The sequence below is a fragment of the Vicugna pacos genome, chromosome 14 (assembly GCF_048564905.1).
Source record: "Vicugna pacos chromosome 14, VicPac4, whole genome shotgun sequence".
NCBI lineage: Eukaryota > Metazoa > Chordata > Mammalia > Artiodactyla > Camelidae > Vicugna > Vicugna pacos.
In genome coordinates, this window is record NC_133000.1 from 65,730,448 (window position 1) to 65,750,577 (window position 20,130).

The 20,130-nt window shown below is 39.4% G+C and overlaps 1 protein-coding gene across 1 annotated transcript in view; it reads left to right on the forward strand.

Moving 5' to 3' along the window:
• ITGBL1 (integrin subunit beta like 1) overlaps positions 1-20,130 on the forward strand; it is a 163,481-nt gene that overhangs the window by 66,129 nt on the left and 77,222 nt on the right. Inside the window, exons 3-7 of the mRNA XM_015242695.3 lie at positions 1,376-1,522; positions 6,299-6,421; positions 8,755-8,895; positions 11,951-12,091; positions 19,453-19,599. Of these exons, the coding sequence (XP_015098181.2) occupies positions 1,376-1,522; positions 6,299-6,421; positions 8,755-8,895; positions 11,951-12,091; positions 19,453-19,599 (699 nt within the window). The remainder of the gene's footprint in view (positions 1-1,375; positions 1,523-6,298; positions 6,422-8,754; positions 8,896-11,950; positions 12,092-19,452; positions 19,600-20,130) is intronic.

Genomic DNA, 20,130 nt, shown 5'->3' on the forward strand with positions numbered 1-20,130 from the left:
TAAGTGATACCCAGTTGGCTGAGATTGACAGTATCACGCAGGACCAGACAGGAATACAAAATGATGCAATCAGTTTAACAGAGTAATGTGCACTTGATAAAATGAATTGCAATTAGGGTGCACACGAGGTTTTGTTTGTAAAATGGAATAATTAATTTGAAAAATATAACAGGAATAGAAGCACTTCATGGACCAGGCCACATGCAGAGGAGTTTTAAAGTCACAGCCAATCACAGATTCGGACACTGCCGAATCTGCCCAAATGGCATCCGTTCTGACCGACCATCTGGACTTCATCATGTGAATTTGGCTGTCACATGGAATGACCGTTGGCCCCAGATCAGTGATTCCACTCCACTGTGATCTATGAATTTCAGGCATTAAGACGTAGTACTGTTATCTTGAATAACATAAGATTATTCTCCCTGCAACCCATTCAAACTCTGCTCATTTTTCAAGTCCCAGTTAAAGGTCAAAGAAGTCCAGAAAATCTGTCCCCTCTTATTTCTATCGGTCATTGACTATATCCCTCAACTTAATACAAGATCAAACAAACATTTCTGGCTGAAGACAGCACAATCCTCTTTGCATATTAGCCTTGGCTTTGCAGTTCCTAAGTTCCTTGAGGACAGAGACTGAGGATTGTATCTGTTTTGCACTTCTGTCTAATACGTAGTCAATGAAAATGTTAGAAGGCTTCTTCCAGCAGGGCTTAATACAGTTAATGACCACAGCAATCAGAACAGCAAAATGTTGATTTCAGAGCATGAAAGATTGAGAAATTTCTGTGGCGGTAGATGAATATGACTCTTATTGATTCTTGAACCAGATTTCCCCATCAAGAAACAGAATATATATTTACTTTTCATCTCAATCTTATTCCAAGGTGGTATCTAATATATCTATAAAATGTTATTACATATCAAATTCAGATAAGTATAAGGGCAATGTTTAGTGGGATTTCCTGTAAGATTCCTTACTCAGAGTTGGTGGTTTTATGTGTTGTAAAATACAGTTAAATGGAAATTATTTTTATTAGGCTTTTGTGTTTTGAATGTGTAGGTGCTTGGTGGATGTTTTTTCATGCTGTTTTTTGATTATGTGGTTTACTAGACTTCTGTTTTATCTATCTATCCTAATGTCTCTATGAGTTAATTTAATATTTTTAGAATGACTTATCAAAGTTGGTTGTTGAAATAAAATTCACATATGTCATTATCCTGTTTATAAATAGAATAACCCCTCAGCCACAGTCATATACTTGTGTTTGAATTTATTATTGCTCAGTCCTGAACCAACATCCCTCCTAAGACTCTTGATTACCATCATGGGTTCCTTTGGAAAACAAAGTAACCAGATGTTGTTAAATTCTCAGGCCATGGGAAGTGTGACTGTGGCAAGTGCAAATGTGATGAAGGATGGTCCGGGGATGCTTGTCAGTACCCAACTCACTGTGACCTAACCAGGAAAAAAAGTAACCAGATGTGCAAGAATTCTCAAGATGTCATCTGCTCTAATGCAGGTAAGAGTTCTAGCCTACAGAGTTTTTAAATGAAACAATCAAATGTGAGTTCTTAGTGGAAATACGGAGGCATCGAGAGATGTTGAGCCTCGGAGCGAGACTACTTTTGAGTGTATTTTTTAGAAATGAAATTCAGATAAATCAACAGGGAAAAAATTGTCTTCTTGCCGAGACTGGCAAGTTTGATACTCTCCAGCTGTTCCAAGTGCCTCCTTCTTCAAGCAGGGTGTTCACTGGAAACAATCCGCTAACAACATTTGATATAAATTGTGAGTCATGATTTTGAATGCTGGCATAACTATTTTAAAAGGGATTGATACAAACCAACTTAATTATTTTCTGTTACAGATCAAGCGTGCTTTGAGTTGATACCTTAGCATCAAATAGAACCAAACTTTTCAAATTTGACGAAGGTTTCAATGCCCTGGATGTGAGATCCATTGAAGAATATACTGACTGCAAGATTTTTGACTAAATCATTTTGTTATCTCATAGAAGTCATTTAAAAAGATTTCTTAGAAATTTACAGAGGAGCTATTAAAATTAACTACCAAAATCATGTAAAATGAAAACAACTATGGTTTTGGTTTCAATGGTGTTTAGCCAGTGTTACTGTAATTAAATATTCTTTTAACAGTTGGGCCCATGGAGCCTCAAAGTCAGTTTTTTATCAGTCCTGGTTGAACTTGACAATCCTCCTGCCCCAGAGGCTCTGATTCAGTTGCTTGGGGGTATCATATGGATGTAGTGGGCTTTTCAAGTTCTCTGGGAAATTCTTACATAGATCCAAGGGTGTGAGCTATTGCTACGTATGTCGTTTTTCTTTTTTCCTATGCAGAAAGTAGCCATGCTGTATGTGCTCTTTGGAACTCTGTTTTTGCTGCTCAACCACACCTCCTGGGATTCACTTCATATTAGTACATGAAAATGTTTCTCATTCTTTTTTTCAGATACTTCACACTCAGTTCTGGGCAGGTGACATAGTGTATTCTGTCAGTCTCCTATTCTTGGGCATTTAGGCAGTTTCCAATATTTTGGGATTATAAAAAATGCACAGAATGAACTGGTGCACATGTATTTTCATATTTTTGGAGGTGTATCTTCAGGATAAATCATTAGAAGTGAGATTGTGGGGACAAGAGATAAATTCACACTCAGTGTTACTTTTAGTCTTTTTTTTTTCTTTCTCTCTTATTCTCCTCTCGGTTTCTAAGCCTTTCACGTTTACACTGGGAATCTCGTGCTCACGTGGCTTTCTTTTAATGCCTACTTCTACCAGCCTCGTTCAGGACCACTGCCCCTAAACTGCATCAGTCTCTGAGTTCTGTGTACCATCTTTCCTCCTCAGACCTCCTCTGTACCAATTTTTCACACCTCAGTGTGGTTTGTAGGAAGCAGCTTGGGGCAGAAGGGGAAGCAGAGGTGTATGGAGGGGACATAAGACTGAAGGGCAGAGGGAGAATGGAGATGGAGCTGGGGACTGAAGGAGTTTCAAAAGCTGACTCTGTAGGGGTGCAGAAGGGCAAGGCACAGTCTGCAGAGCAAACCGAGGCCCCAGCACCACTGCCTCAGGCGTATAGGCTGGTGTTCAAGACAGGGAGTCATCCTAGAAAGAGACAGCTATATTAAGCAGAATGAAAAGTCAGAGCTAAAATAATCTATCTAAAGTAGAAGACCAATCCTCGAGACTGAGTTAACTGGCAACCAAGAAAGAGCTGCAGGATGACACAGCATGAACACCCAAGTCTGGCACTTTTGCCTGGGTTCCATATGCCATGTCTTGGAGCCTCTGTTGCAAATTCTACTCTATGATTAAGACAGGAAGTCTCTGAACTGTTGTAAACTTCGCGCCTCACCCAGGAGCGGTTCAGATGGGTGGACTGGAGTGAGCTCGCCTGTGGGGGACATCAGAGAGAAGTTGTTGCATTCAGAGGCAGAGGTTGTTCCTGCAAACAGCGGCTGCATGCACAGTCCTGACTGTGCGACCCTCGCTCCCTCACCATGATGGGCTCCTGGTTTTCTCACAGACAAAGTCTAAAATCCTCGAGCAGTGTTCTAGGGCCTGGTCTCCAGCCTTCCCTTTTCTCCAATCTCAAGCCAGACTCTTCACTGTTCTTGAATTCTCCATCCTTGTTTCTTATCCCAGGCTTTTTCCTCAATATCACAAGTCTTCTCTCCATTTCTACTTGTTGAAATTCTATCTATACATCAAGTGCCAACTCAAGAACCTACTCCTTCACTGTGTATGTCTTCCCTCTCAGAGCCAGACTGAGGTTTGTAATTTTCTATATAGCATTTGTCACAAATCTGTTGCAAGTGCCTTTGCGTCATCTGGTTTCATATATATATATATATATATATACATATATATATATATATATATATAAATTATGCATCATTTAGCTCTTTCTTCCTGGTCTAGACTTAGTTTTAATTTTATTCAACTTATTATCTCCTATAGCACCTAGGACTTTGCCAGTAAAATAATAAGCAACGAGGAAATTGAATGAACAGATACGTGGATGGTTGAAAGACACCATGAATAAATGTGAAAATGAACAAGAAGGGTGATAATTAGAGAAAAAATGAGATGAGACAATATCACGAATTGTAGCGTTAGATTTTAAATGAATTTTTATACATTGAAATAGTTTTCAGGAAAAAAAAACCAGCAAGAAAATGAAGTTTAATAAAAGCAAAATTGACACAAGTATTCTCAAGGAAGAAAAATAACAAGCTCCAATTCTGCAGAATCACTATCTATACGTGACTGAGAGAGAAAAAAACTCTTACTGATGATAGCAAATCACAAGTGACCTGGGTAACCGAATCGTGCAGAGGGTATGAAAACAGGAAATGGTGGGCTCCATAAATATAAAGTGAATCCAGAGGAAATATTTGGGAATATGACTAATATACTCGATGTCTTAAGGGGAGAAGGCAACCCAACACTTTCTGAAAGCCTACTATGCGCTAGACACGGTAGTGTTGGTAAAAGATGACTGGGTGATGTATTTATCATTTGATCCTCACAGCCACTCTATGAAGTAGACACTATTTGCAAGTAAGGACTTTGAGAGTTGGAGAGAAATGTCATGACCTCAAAAATGTTTATCCCGTGGGGATTAAGACCTGAATTTGGCTACAAGTCTACCTTAATCCTAAATGCATGCACTTCCTGGAATCCACATACAGAATTGCCAATAGCCAGTGGCTCATTTCAAATATCAGTATTATCTTTGGTTCCACCTCGTTCTTTACCCCTCGTAATCAGTCACCGGTCCTTTTCTTTCTCCTGAAAATATCCCCTTTGCTTTTTTCTAAACTCATGGCCATCACCCTTGTCAGCCTCTATCTTCTTTCCAGCAGACTAATGAGCTGACATTCCCTCCTGTCCTCTTGTGCCTCATTTCAGTTCATTCTCCATATGAAAACCAGAAACACCTGATCACATGGTTCCCTTGCTGAAAATATTTCCATGGTTTCTCATTATTCTTGGGTTAAAGTTGGGAATCTTTAACATGACCTAGGAGATTTCCGCAAACTGCCTCTGTAGGTGCCTTATTCCTTTCCTGACACTTTCCTCATGATTTTCTGTATCCAGCTGTCTGTTTTCCTGCTCTAATTTCCCTTTTACTGCAGGGCCTTTGCTGTTTTCTCCTGCTGGAAGTGGGCCTCCTCGCTGTCTCACTTCTCTTAGCTCCTATTTTTGCTTGGCTTTCAGTCTCAACTTAAGAGCTCTTCCCCAGGGGCTCCATCTTTGGCCACTGGGTCTCGGTTAAATCCCCTTACTATGTGTTCCTGCTACACTTTCCACATCTCCACTTATTTTATCACCCTGGAATTTTCTCATATAAAACTGTAAGAGGAGGATTATGCCTGAATTGATTTCCTGTTGCATTTCCAGAGTCTAGGATGATATCTGGTGGATGGCAGAGTCTCAATTAATATGTGGTGACAGCTGTGATGATCAACTAAAATTTTAAAAATAAGTATTAAAAAGGAAGTTCCTCAAATGGACATTCTACTTCTCAATATCCTTTGAATGCTGTTTTAATGTCACTGAAATGACTCTCAGGGGTTGTAGTCAAATCCTCAAATTTGTCTGAGTTATGTGGTGTGTGGCAGACCAGATGACTCTGGTGTGCTTCTGTGTCACTCTGATCTGCCCCGAGGTTTTGGTGAGTTCCTAAGACTCTATGCCTAAGAGAACCCACTGTGGTCCCACTGTCACAAGGACGTGTGTATCAGTTTAACACTGTGGATATAAAATTATTAGGAGCATCTAAGTTTTTCATTTATGCATCTGATAATGACTTCCACAAATATTTATTATATAAATAATATGCTCAAATATTGTGCAAAGCATTGAATAAATACTGGTGAGGAAGATAAGCAAGGTTACTTCTTTCACAAAGCTTAGAATTTTCTGCTTTAGTTCACTTCAGACCCAGGTGTAATCAGAAGATATGCCTTCATGCGTTGGTTGGATGGGCATGTAGAAAGCAGCTCTGCTCTTGGGGAGGTCAGATTTGCATTCATGAAACTATGAGAGGTCAGTCATAATAGCCCTATGCTGTAAAATATTAACTGCTGGCCGATCATCATCTCAAGAAAGAGTGTCATTATCTGCCTCATCATACCCATAGTAATACCTAATTTGAATATTAAATCAATGTGAATTGTCTGTATCCATGAAAGAGATAGGTTAGAAATTCATTCATTGTAATTTATATACATTTAACAAGTAACTTTTGCTTTGTTTAAATGCTTTAGGTACATGTCACTGTGGCAGGTGTAAGTGTGACAATTCAGATGGAAATGGACTCGTTTATGGTAAATTTTGTGAGTGTGATGATAGAGAATGCATAGACGATGAAACGGAAGAAATATGTGGAGGTAAGACTATTAACTTGGCAGAAATTAATGAAAGTACTTGATGTTTTCATCTGTTTCATTGACTTTTATCTCATAAATTTCAATTTCTGCACAAAGTTTACTCTTTTAAGTGGTACCTATGTTTACTTGGAAAACACATCTTACAAGGAAACCTAGACTAGGGTGTTCAGAGCTGACTCGAATTTCTGAAATGCGAAATCAGATTGTTCCTTACAGAGAGCTGGGTCCCTGTGGCGCCAGGCCAGCTTCATGGTTCGAAAGTGGTCCTGGTTGGACTCCATCTTCCCTGCTCACCTTAGATGCTTGTATTTTGCCTCTTTTCTTTCAATCTCTCCATTGCCACAGCAGAGGGAGGTCAAGAGCAGTGAGAACCCCTTCAGTTTAGATAAATTCTTCTCGGCTGCTATTAAACATTTTAGCCTGGTTGCCTCTGGCCTTGCCTCTCTATTCATAAGCAATTACTCCTTTCATTTATCTCTGAAAAGATCCCATCCATGGGATCCTGTTCTTCATGCCAGATGGGTGATTTCAGGAGAGTATTTTCCCTGGAAGGATCAGGAGCAAATGGGGCCAGGAGGAACCAGAGGGCCACAATGTGTCACTAACTACAACAAACTCCTCTTGTTTACAAACACAGATTACGGGCTTCAATTCCCATGGTCTTCCACATACTCTTATTTTAGGGCTGCTTGGTTCTTTCTCTCTGATTTCCTTGCTGTCCAACCAACCAGGATAAAACAAACACAAAAACCTTCATTTTTCAAGCCAGTGACCTAAGCTAGACGCTGTGTAGACAGCTCCGCTAAGGGGCTTGTTCCAAAACAATTAGAACAATCAGATAAATCCACCCACAAATATTATTCATTTGTCCTCCTGACATTTTATTTCTAGTGATCACAGATCAAAAAAGAGGAAGGGAACACGCGTGGAGCCAGTGTGTTCTAGTGCACACCACCAAAGCAAAGTCTATTTGCATGTGTAAATATCAACATTTAACTGAAAGAAATGTTTAACTCTCAACGTTTCCACTTATTATTTCCATTTGTTTGAGGCTAAAGCAATTTCATGGTGCAAAGTCTCAGACCACAGACACCTACTCCAGTAAACATCCTCTGGGGGTGACATTGACCGGAATTCTAGACTTTTCCGTGTATCATGCACATGAAACCAGTCTGTTGAGAGGTGCTTCTACAGCCCAACAGTGAAGCAATTCAAAAGGAGATTTTCTTACTCCATCAGTTGCCACAAAGCAGAGAACAATGTTCACTGTCTGGAGTGTTTATGTCCTGAGGTTATATTTTTATCTCCGTTATCCAGATGTGTCTTACTAGAGTAATTTCATCTGAGTTATGAAGATATCTGCTTAATTTTCCACATCAGTGTATGGGTATAGCTTTCCTCGATTTAGCGTAATAATTTTTATTCACCTCCAGCAAAATGATATTTTAGTAAAACCCTAGTTCCATACTAAATTTTATAAATATACAAAGAATTTGAATGTGGGGAATGTAGATTTATGATCATTTGTTAATATCATGGTAAGACGTACATAGGTAGCATCTTAAATAAATTTCTTGCCATGACAGAGTAGGTAAGTTTCTGAAGATTTCTGAGATTATAGAGGAAATTCTAGTCTAAGAAATTAATTTAGTCTTAAAAAACAAAACAAAACACTGACTCTTAGGAAAAGCTTTTTAGTACACAGTCATCTTGCTTTCTCCCAGCGTAATCCTCAATCTGGTATTTTATTAGTTTAAATGACTACTAAATATTGATTTAGCTGAGAATCTCTTCCACTTTGTGAAACACAACAACTTGTGGGGATCCAGTTGACTGAAAAGGTAAATATTTCCTCTGGTTTAAGAAATGGTTCAGTCATTAATAACATGCATCCAAGAAAATAGACACCATTGGCGTCTCAATGGTTGATTTCAAGTGAAATACTTCAAGAAATGCCCTTAGAGTAAATGCTCCTGTACATTTGAGTTTGATGCTCATGTTTGAGATTGGAACATAATAGACTCACAGTCTTTCATGCCATTTCTTTAAAATTCTGTCATTTTTATCAGCTCCCTGGCTAGTGCAAGTTAGAGGATACCTTGGCTGGCTTTATGTGGCTTTACATAATTAATTATGTAATTATGTAGGTATAGGCACACCTGTGATGTTCTGGGGACAAACTGTATAATTTGATGATGTTAAGCAAGGACCGTGGACCAGGTAAATGTTTTCAAAGGGCAAAAATGATCACAAAGAGATAGAAAGTTAATTCTGCTTTGGAAAGTTCCTTTTTTTTTTTTCCCCTCATGGTATAAAATTCATCTTGGGTAAAGGCCACGGAAAGTGTTACTGTGGAAACTGTTACTGCCAGGCTGGTTGGCATGGAGATAAATGCGAATTCCAGTGCGACATCACCCCCTGGGAGAGCAAGCGAAGATGCACATCTCCAGATGGCAAAGTCTGCAGCAACAGAGGTGTGTCCTTCATCCTCGTTACTACCTAACTGGGGAGAAGCAAAGCTCTTGTTAACCTGCCTTTTCTCTGTGTTCCCTTCCGTGTGGGAGGAAGTCCTCTTTCACAGTGTTTGACTTGGATGTAAGTCAACATTTACGATACCAACAAGCTTCTCTTTCTTATTTTATTTTTTTTTAATTGGGCAGAAGGATAAGAAAGTTGCTGTCATACTTTCAGCTTCGCTGAACCAATAGTTAACACAGGGACTGTGATTTCTCTGGCAGCCATCCAGAAATGGCATAGTGCAGCAAAAAGGCAATTCTTGTAGATACTTCTGTTAAATGTCTCGACTAACAGAACCGTTGACAGCATGAGCATCTGATTATCCAGAGAGAATTCAGAAGACTCTCTTGTCTTAATTATGGGTAAAGTGAAGGCTTGGTTGCAATACAGAGTTGCTATGGAGTCATTTAACTTTTACAGGCAATGATAAAAATATGATATTGGACACGATATAGCCATGTGAAATTGAGACAGACCCTAGGCATAAATTTCAAAAAATATATTAGCATTGCTAACATATACTTTAAAGTGAGTCAGCTAAGTGTTGACACCAAATCAAATAGTTTGAAACACTTTTCAAAAAATCTTTGAAAATACTTGTTCTTTTTTCCTTTGTCAGCTGTGCTGGTAGATAAAAAGGCCATGCTGGAATTTTCTGACTACTTGATGGTATCAATAAATGGCCATATTTCCTTTTATAAAATTATAAAAATCTAGAAAGCTGGAAAATATTTTTTATTGCTATAAATGAATGGTACATTTTAATAGATATTGCTTACATGGAAAGCCTTAACACTCAACCAATTTTATCTTTTTAAAAAATTGCCATGGAAGACTAAAATGTGCCAGATTTTCTGTACATATAGAAAACAAAGCAAAAGGCCTGAACTTGGGGGAAAAATTATAAAGAGAAGTCCTCTCTTTAAATTATGCAGAATAGATCTGACTCTACATCACACTAATTCACTTTTATTTTCCTTTGGTAGATAAGGACATGTTTCTGCTAAGTCCTTTTTATTTAATAGGGCCAGTGGTCACCATGGTGCTGTCAGGCTGTGCAGCGGGAGCTGTTCCTGTGGGAAATAAGCATTCAGGTGTTTACACGAGAGAGGAAAAAGTGAAGCTGGGCTGGGGACGAAGCTTGGTTCTGCAGCCCCCAGGGTTACATGGGCTGTGAGAGGCGGATCTCCTTCAGAAACACAGCCTACTTGCCGCCTTTCCGAGGTCTCACCCCCTGCCTCCCCTCTTCTTTTCAGTCTATTTTTATTTATTTATTTTTAAAAAATGATCACCTGTCTGCCCCCCCGATGTGTATTTTCTTCTCATTTAATACAAAAATTGAATCATACTAGTCATACTAATTTGTAATTTGGTTTTTTTCATTTAATCATTATTTTGGCTATCTTTCCATGTTCACAGAACAAAAACCTAATGATTACTTCTAAGCTGTGCATTATTGCACAAATTTCCCATTAATGAACATTCAGGTCACTAGTGGTTTTCAATAACATGAGTAACACTGTATTTAATATTCCTGTACATGTGCTTCTGTGTATGTTTCCTTTCCTTTAGATACGTGAATCGAAGTGAGCTGTTACATTATATACAACCCACATTTAAAAAATACATATTGTGAAATTGTCACCCAGAAAGTTGTATATTTTGTATTCCATATCCTCACCCACTCTTGATCCTAACAGTCTTTTTTTATTTCTGTCAATCTGACATCCAAAATAATTCTAACTCATGATTGTTAAATTCTAACTCACTATTGTTTATTATCACCTTTAACAATGGTAGGTTGAGTGGTAAATATTTTCATGTTTTCCACTCAACAGTACTTCTCTCTACAAAATTTCCGATTGGTGTTCTTTCCTTTGTCTATTCTGTTGTAGGTGTATTTGCCCTTTGGATATTAATTCATAAGGATTGTTGATATGTTTGTGAAAATATCTCTTTTTACATACATGTGACTACTTGTTTCAGCTGTTTAAATCTTTTAGTTGATGTCTTGCCCCCAACCACAATTTTAGATTTTTGTATGGTTAAGTCTTTTCTTTTTTTTTCTTTAAATAATTTTCATTGAGGATTTTGAATAAAATAAATTTATTTTATATTTTATTGTTTTATTTTTATCTCCTTAAATCTTTAATCTGGCTGAATTTATTTTGATACAGAGGTAAGAAAGGGATTTAACTTTGTTTTTTCCCCACAAATTATCAGCTGGTTGCCCTAAAGATGATTGCTGGTAATTCGCACAAAGTTAATATGATTTGCAACTGAGCAATTCTCCTATGCAAATCCCCACCCAATCAAAATTATATCTCTCTGCCTAATCACCAACATCCTCTATAACTTGAGCTCATCTGCTCCAGCAAACCTGACTTCTCAGTCTTCCCGACCATGCACCTTCTGCTCCGATGAGTCAGGACTACTCAGGATCCACATCCATCCTCACTCTCCTTTGCCTGTTCTTACTTTCTTGACTTTTCTAGAGTTGTCCCACCTCCACACCTCCTAGAACATTTCCCCTTCTCTCTGCTGATCCAGACCATCTACCTTAATTACTTCAGCCCACCTTGAGTCCGCCTTTCCTGAACTCTTACAATATGTCCTAGTTTACAAAACCTTAGTATTCATACTTTGTTTGCTGATTTTTCTTTCATTGGCTTCTATTTTGTTGTTGTTGTTCAAGTAAATTGTAAGCTTTTTGAGAGCAAAGATTTTATCTTATGCCAATTGCTTTGGTATTATCTTTCGGTGAACCCAGCACAGTGCTAATGACACATCCTTCAATCACACGGAAGTATAGACACAGATAATAACTTGTGTTTACTAAAGAATCTCTAGTGTCAACTTTAGATGGTGTTTTCCTCAATACGACATTTTTCCTGACTATGTGTATTTGCCAAATGTAAAGTAAGCAACAGAAAAAAGAGTAATATTTAAGATGCTCCTTCCCTTCATGATTTTTCTTCATTAGACTCATGTGAAATTATTTTTCCCATCTAGGGATTTGTGTGTGTGGTGAATGTTCCTGCCACGATGTTGACCCGACTGGAGACTGGGGAGATATTCACGGGGACACCTGTGAGTGTGACGAAAGGGACTGCAGGGCTGTCTATGACAGATACTCTGACGACTTCTGTTCTGGTAAGTGCTCTCCTAATTCCTGTTTTTAAATTTAAAAATATTTGTTTCTCTGTTTTCAAGATTCATCTTGATTCTCAGAGAACCTGTTAGAGAACTGAATGTGTGTTCCAAAGCATTTGATGTTCACAGGGCTCCTAATAGTGAGTTGAGAAACTTTTGGAGACTTCCCACATTGAGCAAAGACTCGAGATGAAAATGCCCCCACGCTTTTAAAAGTAGCCTATTTCCTCACCAAGGAGAACCATTACCTTCAGGTGTCTAACACTCAGCCATGAGAATCCAAAGCTAGCAGACCTGACAGTGAACAGGAGAGGTTCCATTATGACAGCCATATTAATATATTACAGAACTTAGGACAGTATACCCTTTCACATGGATATTTTACTGCATTGATTCTTTGATATAATTTATATACTAAAATTGTTCTGCAGTTCAGTTTATAATTGAATATCAGTTAATAGATTCAAAAATGCTATTCCATAATTCTTTATGGAGTAGATACTATCGGTCAGGGTCTGGACTGCATCTGGGCCACAGTTCCAGCAGTGAGGGAGACAAACATGATTCTTGACATTAGGGAGCTTGTAATTTAAAGGAAAGGGGGAAAATACATCCTATATCCTTCCAGAATTTCTAATAGTGCAAAGAAAAAAAACACTCAGATTTATCCAAGAAAGTGTCATTTAGTAAAATTACAGTAATAGATGTTCAGTCTGGTTGTACTGGACAATCCAGAAGGCAGAGGCATGGGCGTGTTCATGTCTTTACACTTGACTGCTTGGTTGGTATAAGCAGATAAGAAACTCCGCTGGTCTCCGGAAAGCTTGCCAGCAAAGAGCTGCCCTATTTACTTATGGTTATGCAACTGCGAAGACGTCTCTGGCCCGGCTGCGGGGAGCCTGCTGCGAAAACTTCCCATCGCAGAAGAGTTCCTCTCTTCTTATTATCCCCTGTGCTCCAGAGAATTTCCTAAACATTTTGTGAGCGCTGTTCTCTGGAGGGGATACCCTGTGCAGGTTTTGCTGCTGTTCATTCTGTGCGAGTGTTTTTATTATCCCCATTACCAACACCATGGGAATAAAACAGCTCACAACTGCCGCGCGATTTCCATGTGCTGGCCACTGTGCTCAGCCTTTCCCAGACATGTGTTTGTGCCTCGTGAAAGTCTCCGAGGTAAGGAACATGTTTATTCTCATTTCACATTTGGGGAAACTGAGTTTCAGGGAAATTTCATAACCTGCTGAAGACTCCACCACTAAGAGAGAGAATTGGAATGCTAACAAGGTCTCTGGATCTGAAGAAATTTAACGGTTCTTTCTTTACTGAATGAATCTTTGTTTAAACTTCAGTGTAAGATAGCATTTATTGAGAGCTAATTATGCTAGAGGCAATGTTTTTAATATTAGAGCATAAAATATAAAATGGCTTAGGCTCTGCCCTCAAGAAATTTACTGTTTAGCCAAGAAAACTGCCAGATAGACATAAAATTTCAATACTGTGGGAGAGTGTAGGCTTTTATGGGAGCCTGGCATATTCCGTCGTATGTTGGCTTACACCGGGGACCTAGCAGTAACACAACAGCTAAAATCCCTGTCCTCATGGAGTTTATATCCTGGTGGGGGTGGAGAGGCAACCAATGAACCAACAAACAAAATGTGTACTCCGTAAGTGCTACGTATTTTCACGGCCATCGTGCTGTAGACTGAAGCCGGCAGGGAGGGGGGTTGAGAATGTTGGGGCATCGGCTTGTCTGGCATTTTAATTAGGGTGGGAGGCTCTTCCCAGAGGTGGTGATGTGAGGCTCATGTGTCATCACAGGATGCTTTTGGATCACTACGCATGGCCAGTTCTGCTCTAAGGGTACCTGGCTTTCAGGTCAAGAGGGGTGAGATGGGCATCCAGGTTCAAAGAAATTAAGTAACTTGACAGCATTCACACTGCGCCTAAGTGTCATGTGAAAACACAGACCGCCTAACTACTCATATAATTCAATCTCCAAGTGATGCAAATAAAGTTCTTCAATTTTACCTTATTTTGGTAAGGAGGAACTGTCCTTTGGATGCTCTGAATTCTTATAAAACTCAGCTTCACTGAACATCATTATGATCTTTGGCAGGCATCCATCTCTGGAGGACGTCTTCACTGTTACTAAACCTGTAGAATTCTGTACATTATACTTAGTGAATTATTAGTTTTCACAATTTTCCTAGTTGCCAGTGTAAGGTGCACCACGGGAAGGGAGCCATGCAGGTGATTACTGAGTATGTTAATGCCTTAGTGATAGGAGACGAAAGTCCCCAACTACGTAGATATTCTCTGGTGACTTATGCCAGGCTGCTGTGTAATGAGGCTCAGATGAAATGCAGCTTTATTTTTAGCTCCCACTCTTGTCATGCTGAGTGTTGATCTTATTTAGATCCAAGGGAAATCTCCCATTGGACTGTAGTTGGATTGTAGTTGGCTTGTTTATTGACCTTCTCATTTCATTGCTTCATTCCCATGCTGTCCATTCATCTATTCAATAATGTACTTAAATATAAATATTTTATGCCTACTGCATCATGGGTACAGGGCATGGGATACAAAGTTTAAAACATGATCCCTGCTCCCAAATAAATCAGCTGTATTTATTTCTTCTTTCATTCCTGTCAACATTCCAAATGAACAACATTTAGGAGTGTTGACTTGTGTGTGCAGGAGCTCATCCATACACAAACATGACTTGTACACCCCCAAAGATACATACACACATGGTCAAAGATGATACTGTTGACAAAATTTGAGTGTGACAAAAATGACAAGGACATGACAGGCCATCCTGAAGTGTACCAGCTGCTCTGTTACTTCAGTTTTATGAGCTGCTCCACTGAATCTACTTTCTGATTCTGAAATAACTCTGTTATTCCTGATGGCTGCTTACCACTCTGGTCTATTTCCCCAAATCCCTTAATTGGAAAAATAATGCTGCAGTGTGACTTTGAACTCTTTCAGCTTGTTCTTGCCTGTCGAAATGATGAAAATGTAAGATTAGTCCTGGCTTAGAGTTCCCTTAGTTTGGAAAATGGAATCATTCTATAGAACCATATAATGTCGGGGAATTTGTCATAGTGGATTACCAAAGCATTAAGAAAGGAAACTGAAAGAAATGGTTACGTACATTCAGTTTGCATTGTCTTGAAAGGGAAACTAATATCTCAAATGAAATCTTTTAAAAAAATTAGTTAGGTCTAATTTATCCCCCTGAACTTCTTTTCTGTTGATGGTCTTCATATTACTTTGTAAGAAGCTCGTTGTAAATATCCAGTTCCAAACCAGCACTGAATGAAGCATTACCCTTCTGATCAGTGTGGTGAAATTTGCTTCTTCTGGTTCTCTCATTGTAAAGATAAAGTGAGAAACGTGAGCCTATGGCATGATTAGATAGAGACTCAGATCTTCTAATTTCTTCACTTATGCTTTTTTCACTATTTGTTTATAAAAGACTCTGACATAGTATGCTGTGGCAGTCTAAAGGATTTTCATGCTAAGTAGATCTTATCATTTCTAAGCTCTGCTTTATAAATCAAAAGCCAAGCATTTTCATCTTCATTTTATCCCTGTAAAATGATTCCCTTTCTCTCTCTTTGGCATAACTTTTATGCTGGAATTGAGAAGCTAGTACCCCCAGAAGAGAGATTGCAGTTTCATTTTTTGATTTGCTGTCTATTCTGAGACAGAATCTGATGTCAATACCTTGTGTTTCTAACTGATCTCCTAACTCTACCAATGAAATATCATAAAGGATTTTATAGAAAAAGGTACGGTTTCATTTAAAGTGAGATCCATAGCATATTTTTGACAGCATGGGGCTTGGAGTTATTGGAAGATGTATAATCTAATTTTTATGACTGTGAAAGCAAAAGTTACGTTCATGTGTTAATTTGTCAGATTAAGCTCGGGATCAAAGCTTAGGTCAGGCAATGCCACTGTCGACGCTATTTTTCATCATGTTAGACTAGAGTTATTTAAACCTTTCTCTATTTTACATTTGCTTCCTCTGTGATCTTCATTGGGGTATTTGATTTAGGTGTTCCACTGTCCCAAAACAATGAAACTTTCGGGAAAAAATCCCGTTCCATATACCACTATTTCATCATTTAAACTGGTTGCCGTGTCTTCACCGACTCTCAGGAATTTCTTTTGTTATGAATGGTTTACTTAAGTCATTCATACTTTCATAACCCTTCTTTTCTTGACTTGAACTTGTTCAACTGAGGTTGGATGGCAAAGTGTGGCAGACACATCTGTGGATGATTTGAGGAGGAGCAGGGGCCATCCTCAACTAGACAACGTTCTCCCACTTTAATACTTTTCCATTGCGAGGCAAAGCCTTTCATCCCAAGCTAATCACAGCAATGAGACGATCCCATCAGTTTATTCCAGTGTCTACACAATCGACTGCAGCTGGGTGACTGAGAGGGCCTTCTGTTGAGACGAGGCAAGACCTGGGGTACAAGGCTGAGGCAGAGGCACAGAAGCTTAGAGATCCCCACGCACGTGGCAGGGAGGAGGACATGTTTTATATCTTCTTCCCACTTTTCCCTGGAGTTGGCAGTGTGTGGAGGTGATGCACAAATTTATAGAAGTCCTTGAGACCGTTCGTGATACGGCATTAAATGCCCAGGAAATAGAGGCAAAGACCTTCTAGGCCCCGTTTTCCCCTGGAGTTTGTGGAAGAGCACAGAAATAGCAAAGGGACAGAGAAATGATACTGCATAACATTAGGGAGGAAGCAGAGGGATGAAAGGCTGGGTGAGGAAAATAGAACAACAAGAAAACAGCCAGTGACTATAAGGGCAGGAAGGTCAAAGACTTTCAGAGATTTCCCGTAGGTCCAGAGCATCTGCACGGTCCTCAAAATTTGTTAAAGCACCCACCATTAATCTGACTTCTTCGGATACAAGCTAAACCAGGTTTTAATTCTAAAAATCTCTATTGGTAGCTTCTGATCATCTTCAAGGATTTGTTTTATGCCGCCACAGTCTTTGTTTTATTGTTGACATACGAGTGAACCTCAGATAGGAAGTAACGACTGCTCTCAGACCAGCTATCAAACTTGAGGACCTTCTCCCTCCCATCCTGTCTCCCTCCACACAGGCTCCTGCTTTATTCCCTGTGCCTGGGGATCTGGACCCTCACTGCCTGTGAATCCCAGGCACCTGCAGGAGCAGGTGGCATTCTCCGGGGGAGTTAGGGATTTCCTGGCTTCCTCGCCTACTCAATGTTTTATTTTAACTTTCACAGCTCTTTTCAGCTTTCAAGAGTAAAGCTTTTTCCCCTTCAATCTAACTCTGTTTTTCAGTTTTATTGTTGAAGTGTCACCTTAGTCTTCCACAAATGGCAGCATGTTCTGTACTTTGCCCGGCATCCTCGTGGCAGATCTGACTGCCCTTGAACCTCTCATCCCCAAGAATTTCAAAGCCGCTGCTCCCATAAAACAGCAGGATTGATTGTACTTTAAACGTTAAAGATTTTGTTCCAAAAACTTGCTTAACTTTGCATCTGCAATATAGCTCTGTTTGCAAAGTTTTCTGTAATTTACATGGGGATTGGGAAGATGGTTAGGAATTTCTTCAGCCAGAATAAATGGCAAAAAGCCATGGAACCCAAAACCTCTGAGACAGAATTGCTAGAAAGTTAAAGTATTATAATAAAAATTCTCATATTTGAAGGTCCAAATGATCATAGTCACATGTCATACATATTTATTAGCAATCAACTTTTCCTTTAAAATAATGAGCTGTAAGGCAAAGCATTAATGTTAACAGCAATCTGTTGTGTAGACTCTGTTGTGTAATGATTGCTCACTACATGCTTGTTGAGTTGAATTTGGTGTTAAATGAGAGATTTGGATTCAGTGATCTCTAATGGCTCATTCTACTTAGACCTATGATTTTATGATTTGTTCCACAAAGAGCCAGGTTTATAGCTGGTGAAACACTGCCTGATACGTTATGTGAATCATCCAATTCTTCACTAAACTCAAAAGGTGGACATCTGCCCACGAACCTCACAGAATACCGACAGAACAGGCTGGTCTTCACTGGAGGCCAATTTCCATACTGTGTGATATACATTAACATCAGATCCCAAAGACAGAATTGCATGGATTTTCATCCATTAATATTATATTTGATTTATTACAGAAAATAGAATTCTACTTCCTTTAAAATCCTTCATACGTGTTTTCAGAATTTATAGAAATCTGCTTTATTTTGCATCTGTTAACGATGGGAATCTGGATGGTTATTGAGAGTTAGTAAAAGCTCAGCTAAGTTATCCTGATTTCATTTCTATTCTTATGTAGTTACATATGTGGGCTCAAATGAATGAAAATAGTGGTAGCTCACTTTTATGCAGCATTTTAAGACATATTATGTACTTTCTGGTAAATATGGATGGATAATATATCTTATCCTGTTTTAAAATGAAGAAACTAAACCTCAAAGAGGTTGTCATTTGACTAGCCCTACTCTGTAGGGATCAGGGTCAGGATTTGAACCCATGTAATTAATTGATCGCGTGGTCTATTTTTTTGCTGTAGCACATCACAACTAATCACAGTTCTTTACAAGATTACGTCCACATGTAAAGAAATTTAATTTCTTCCCTGACCTCCTTTGTGTGTATGAAATTAGTCTTCAATCATTGTGAGCTCCACACAGGTTACTGGTTTTAAGCTAAGGGTCTGTCTGTAGGCTGAGCAAGTAGTGTGTGGTAAAAAGGTAATGAAAATGAAGTGCGGGGGACTCCAGAAGCGAAGACCCTGTTTCAAAAACAAATTGTTTTCCATTTCCCATGGCTCTCCTCTGCCTAAATTAATTGCCAAATCCATCAAGGCCTCCATTTGGGCCCCAGCAGACCAATACAGTCACATGCACTTGCATTCTGATCGACTCAAGTGTATGGCCCTGTGACCCTGTTTATCCGATCTGGAGTTGTTGCTTTTCTTTAACCTTCATGATCAATCAGTATAGACCAGGTACTGGGGGGAGGTATAGCTCAGCAGTAAAGCATGCGCTTAGCGTGTACGAGGTCCTACCCCCGGTATCTTCTCTAAAAAATAATAAATAAACCTAATTACCTCCCCCCTCAAAAAATGACCTATAGAGCCGACATTTAAAAACACTGGGAAAAATGGGCTTTTGCCTTAATGTTTCATGTTGTGTGAATTGAAATCTTGACTCGTTTGTGACATTCATTGTTGAAATGAACACTGATTCTGACCTCCGTATGTTTTTCTCTCACATACATGTATATATACGTGTATATTGCATATATGTACATATAATAACGTGTATATTCTCACTCTCATTGTGAAGGTCACGGGCAGTGTAACTGTGGAAGGTGTGACTGCAGAGCAGGCTGGTCCGGGAAGAAGTGTGAGCACCCGCGTTCCTGCGCGCTGTCGGCCGAGGAGAGCGCCCGGAGGTGCCAGGGGAGCTCCGCGCTGCCTTGCTCGGGGCGGGGTAAGCGAGGGCCTCAGCCGGCCACCCCTTCTCACCCTGGGAGTGGGATGAGCTCAGTTCGCCTCTATCTTATTGAAAAGGTAGCTGAGATCCCTGAATAAGGGAAAAATCCGTCTTTTCAGAGCTAACAGTAACTCCAGTATCCATGAGTGAAAGCACGTGGAGAAATATAATCTCTCTCCCTCTCTGTCACACACACACACACTTGCTCTCACACTCACGCTCACCCTATCAGTCTACATCAGCTTTGAGGTCTGTTCAATTTCCATTCAGCTCAGTTCAGTTCAATGCTACATTAAAAGGAGGGGGGGAACCAGTTTAGATATTTGCTCAAAGCTTTCTGAGTAAGACCATCTAATTGTCCACTGACATTTCTGAAACTCAATAACATTCTGATGAGCTGTATCGTTGGCTTTTGAAAAAGCATCACATATAAGCAGATAGCTCAGAATAAGCTTGTCCTGTTTTAGAAGGCATGTAGCCTCAGGTGTGCCCTTGGTACCAGATCAGTACAAATTGGAGGAGAAGGAA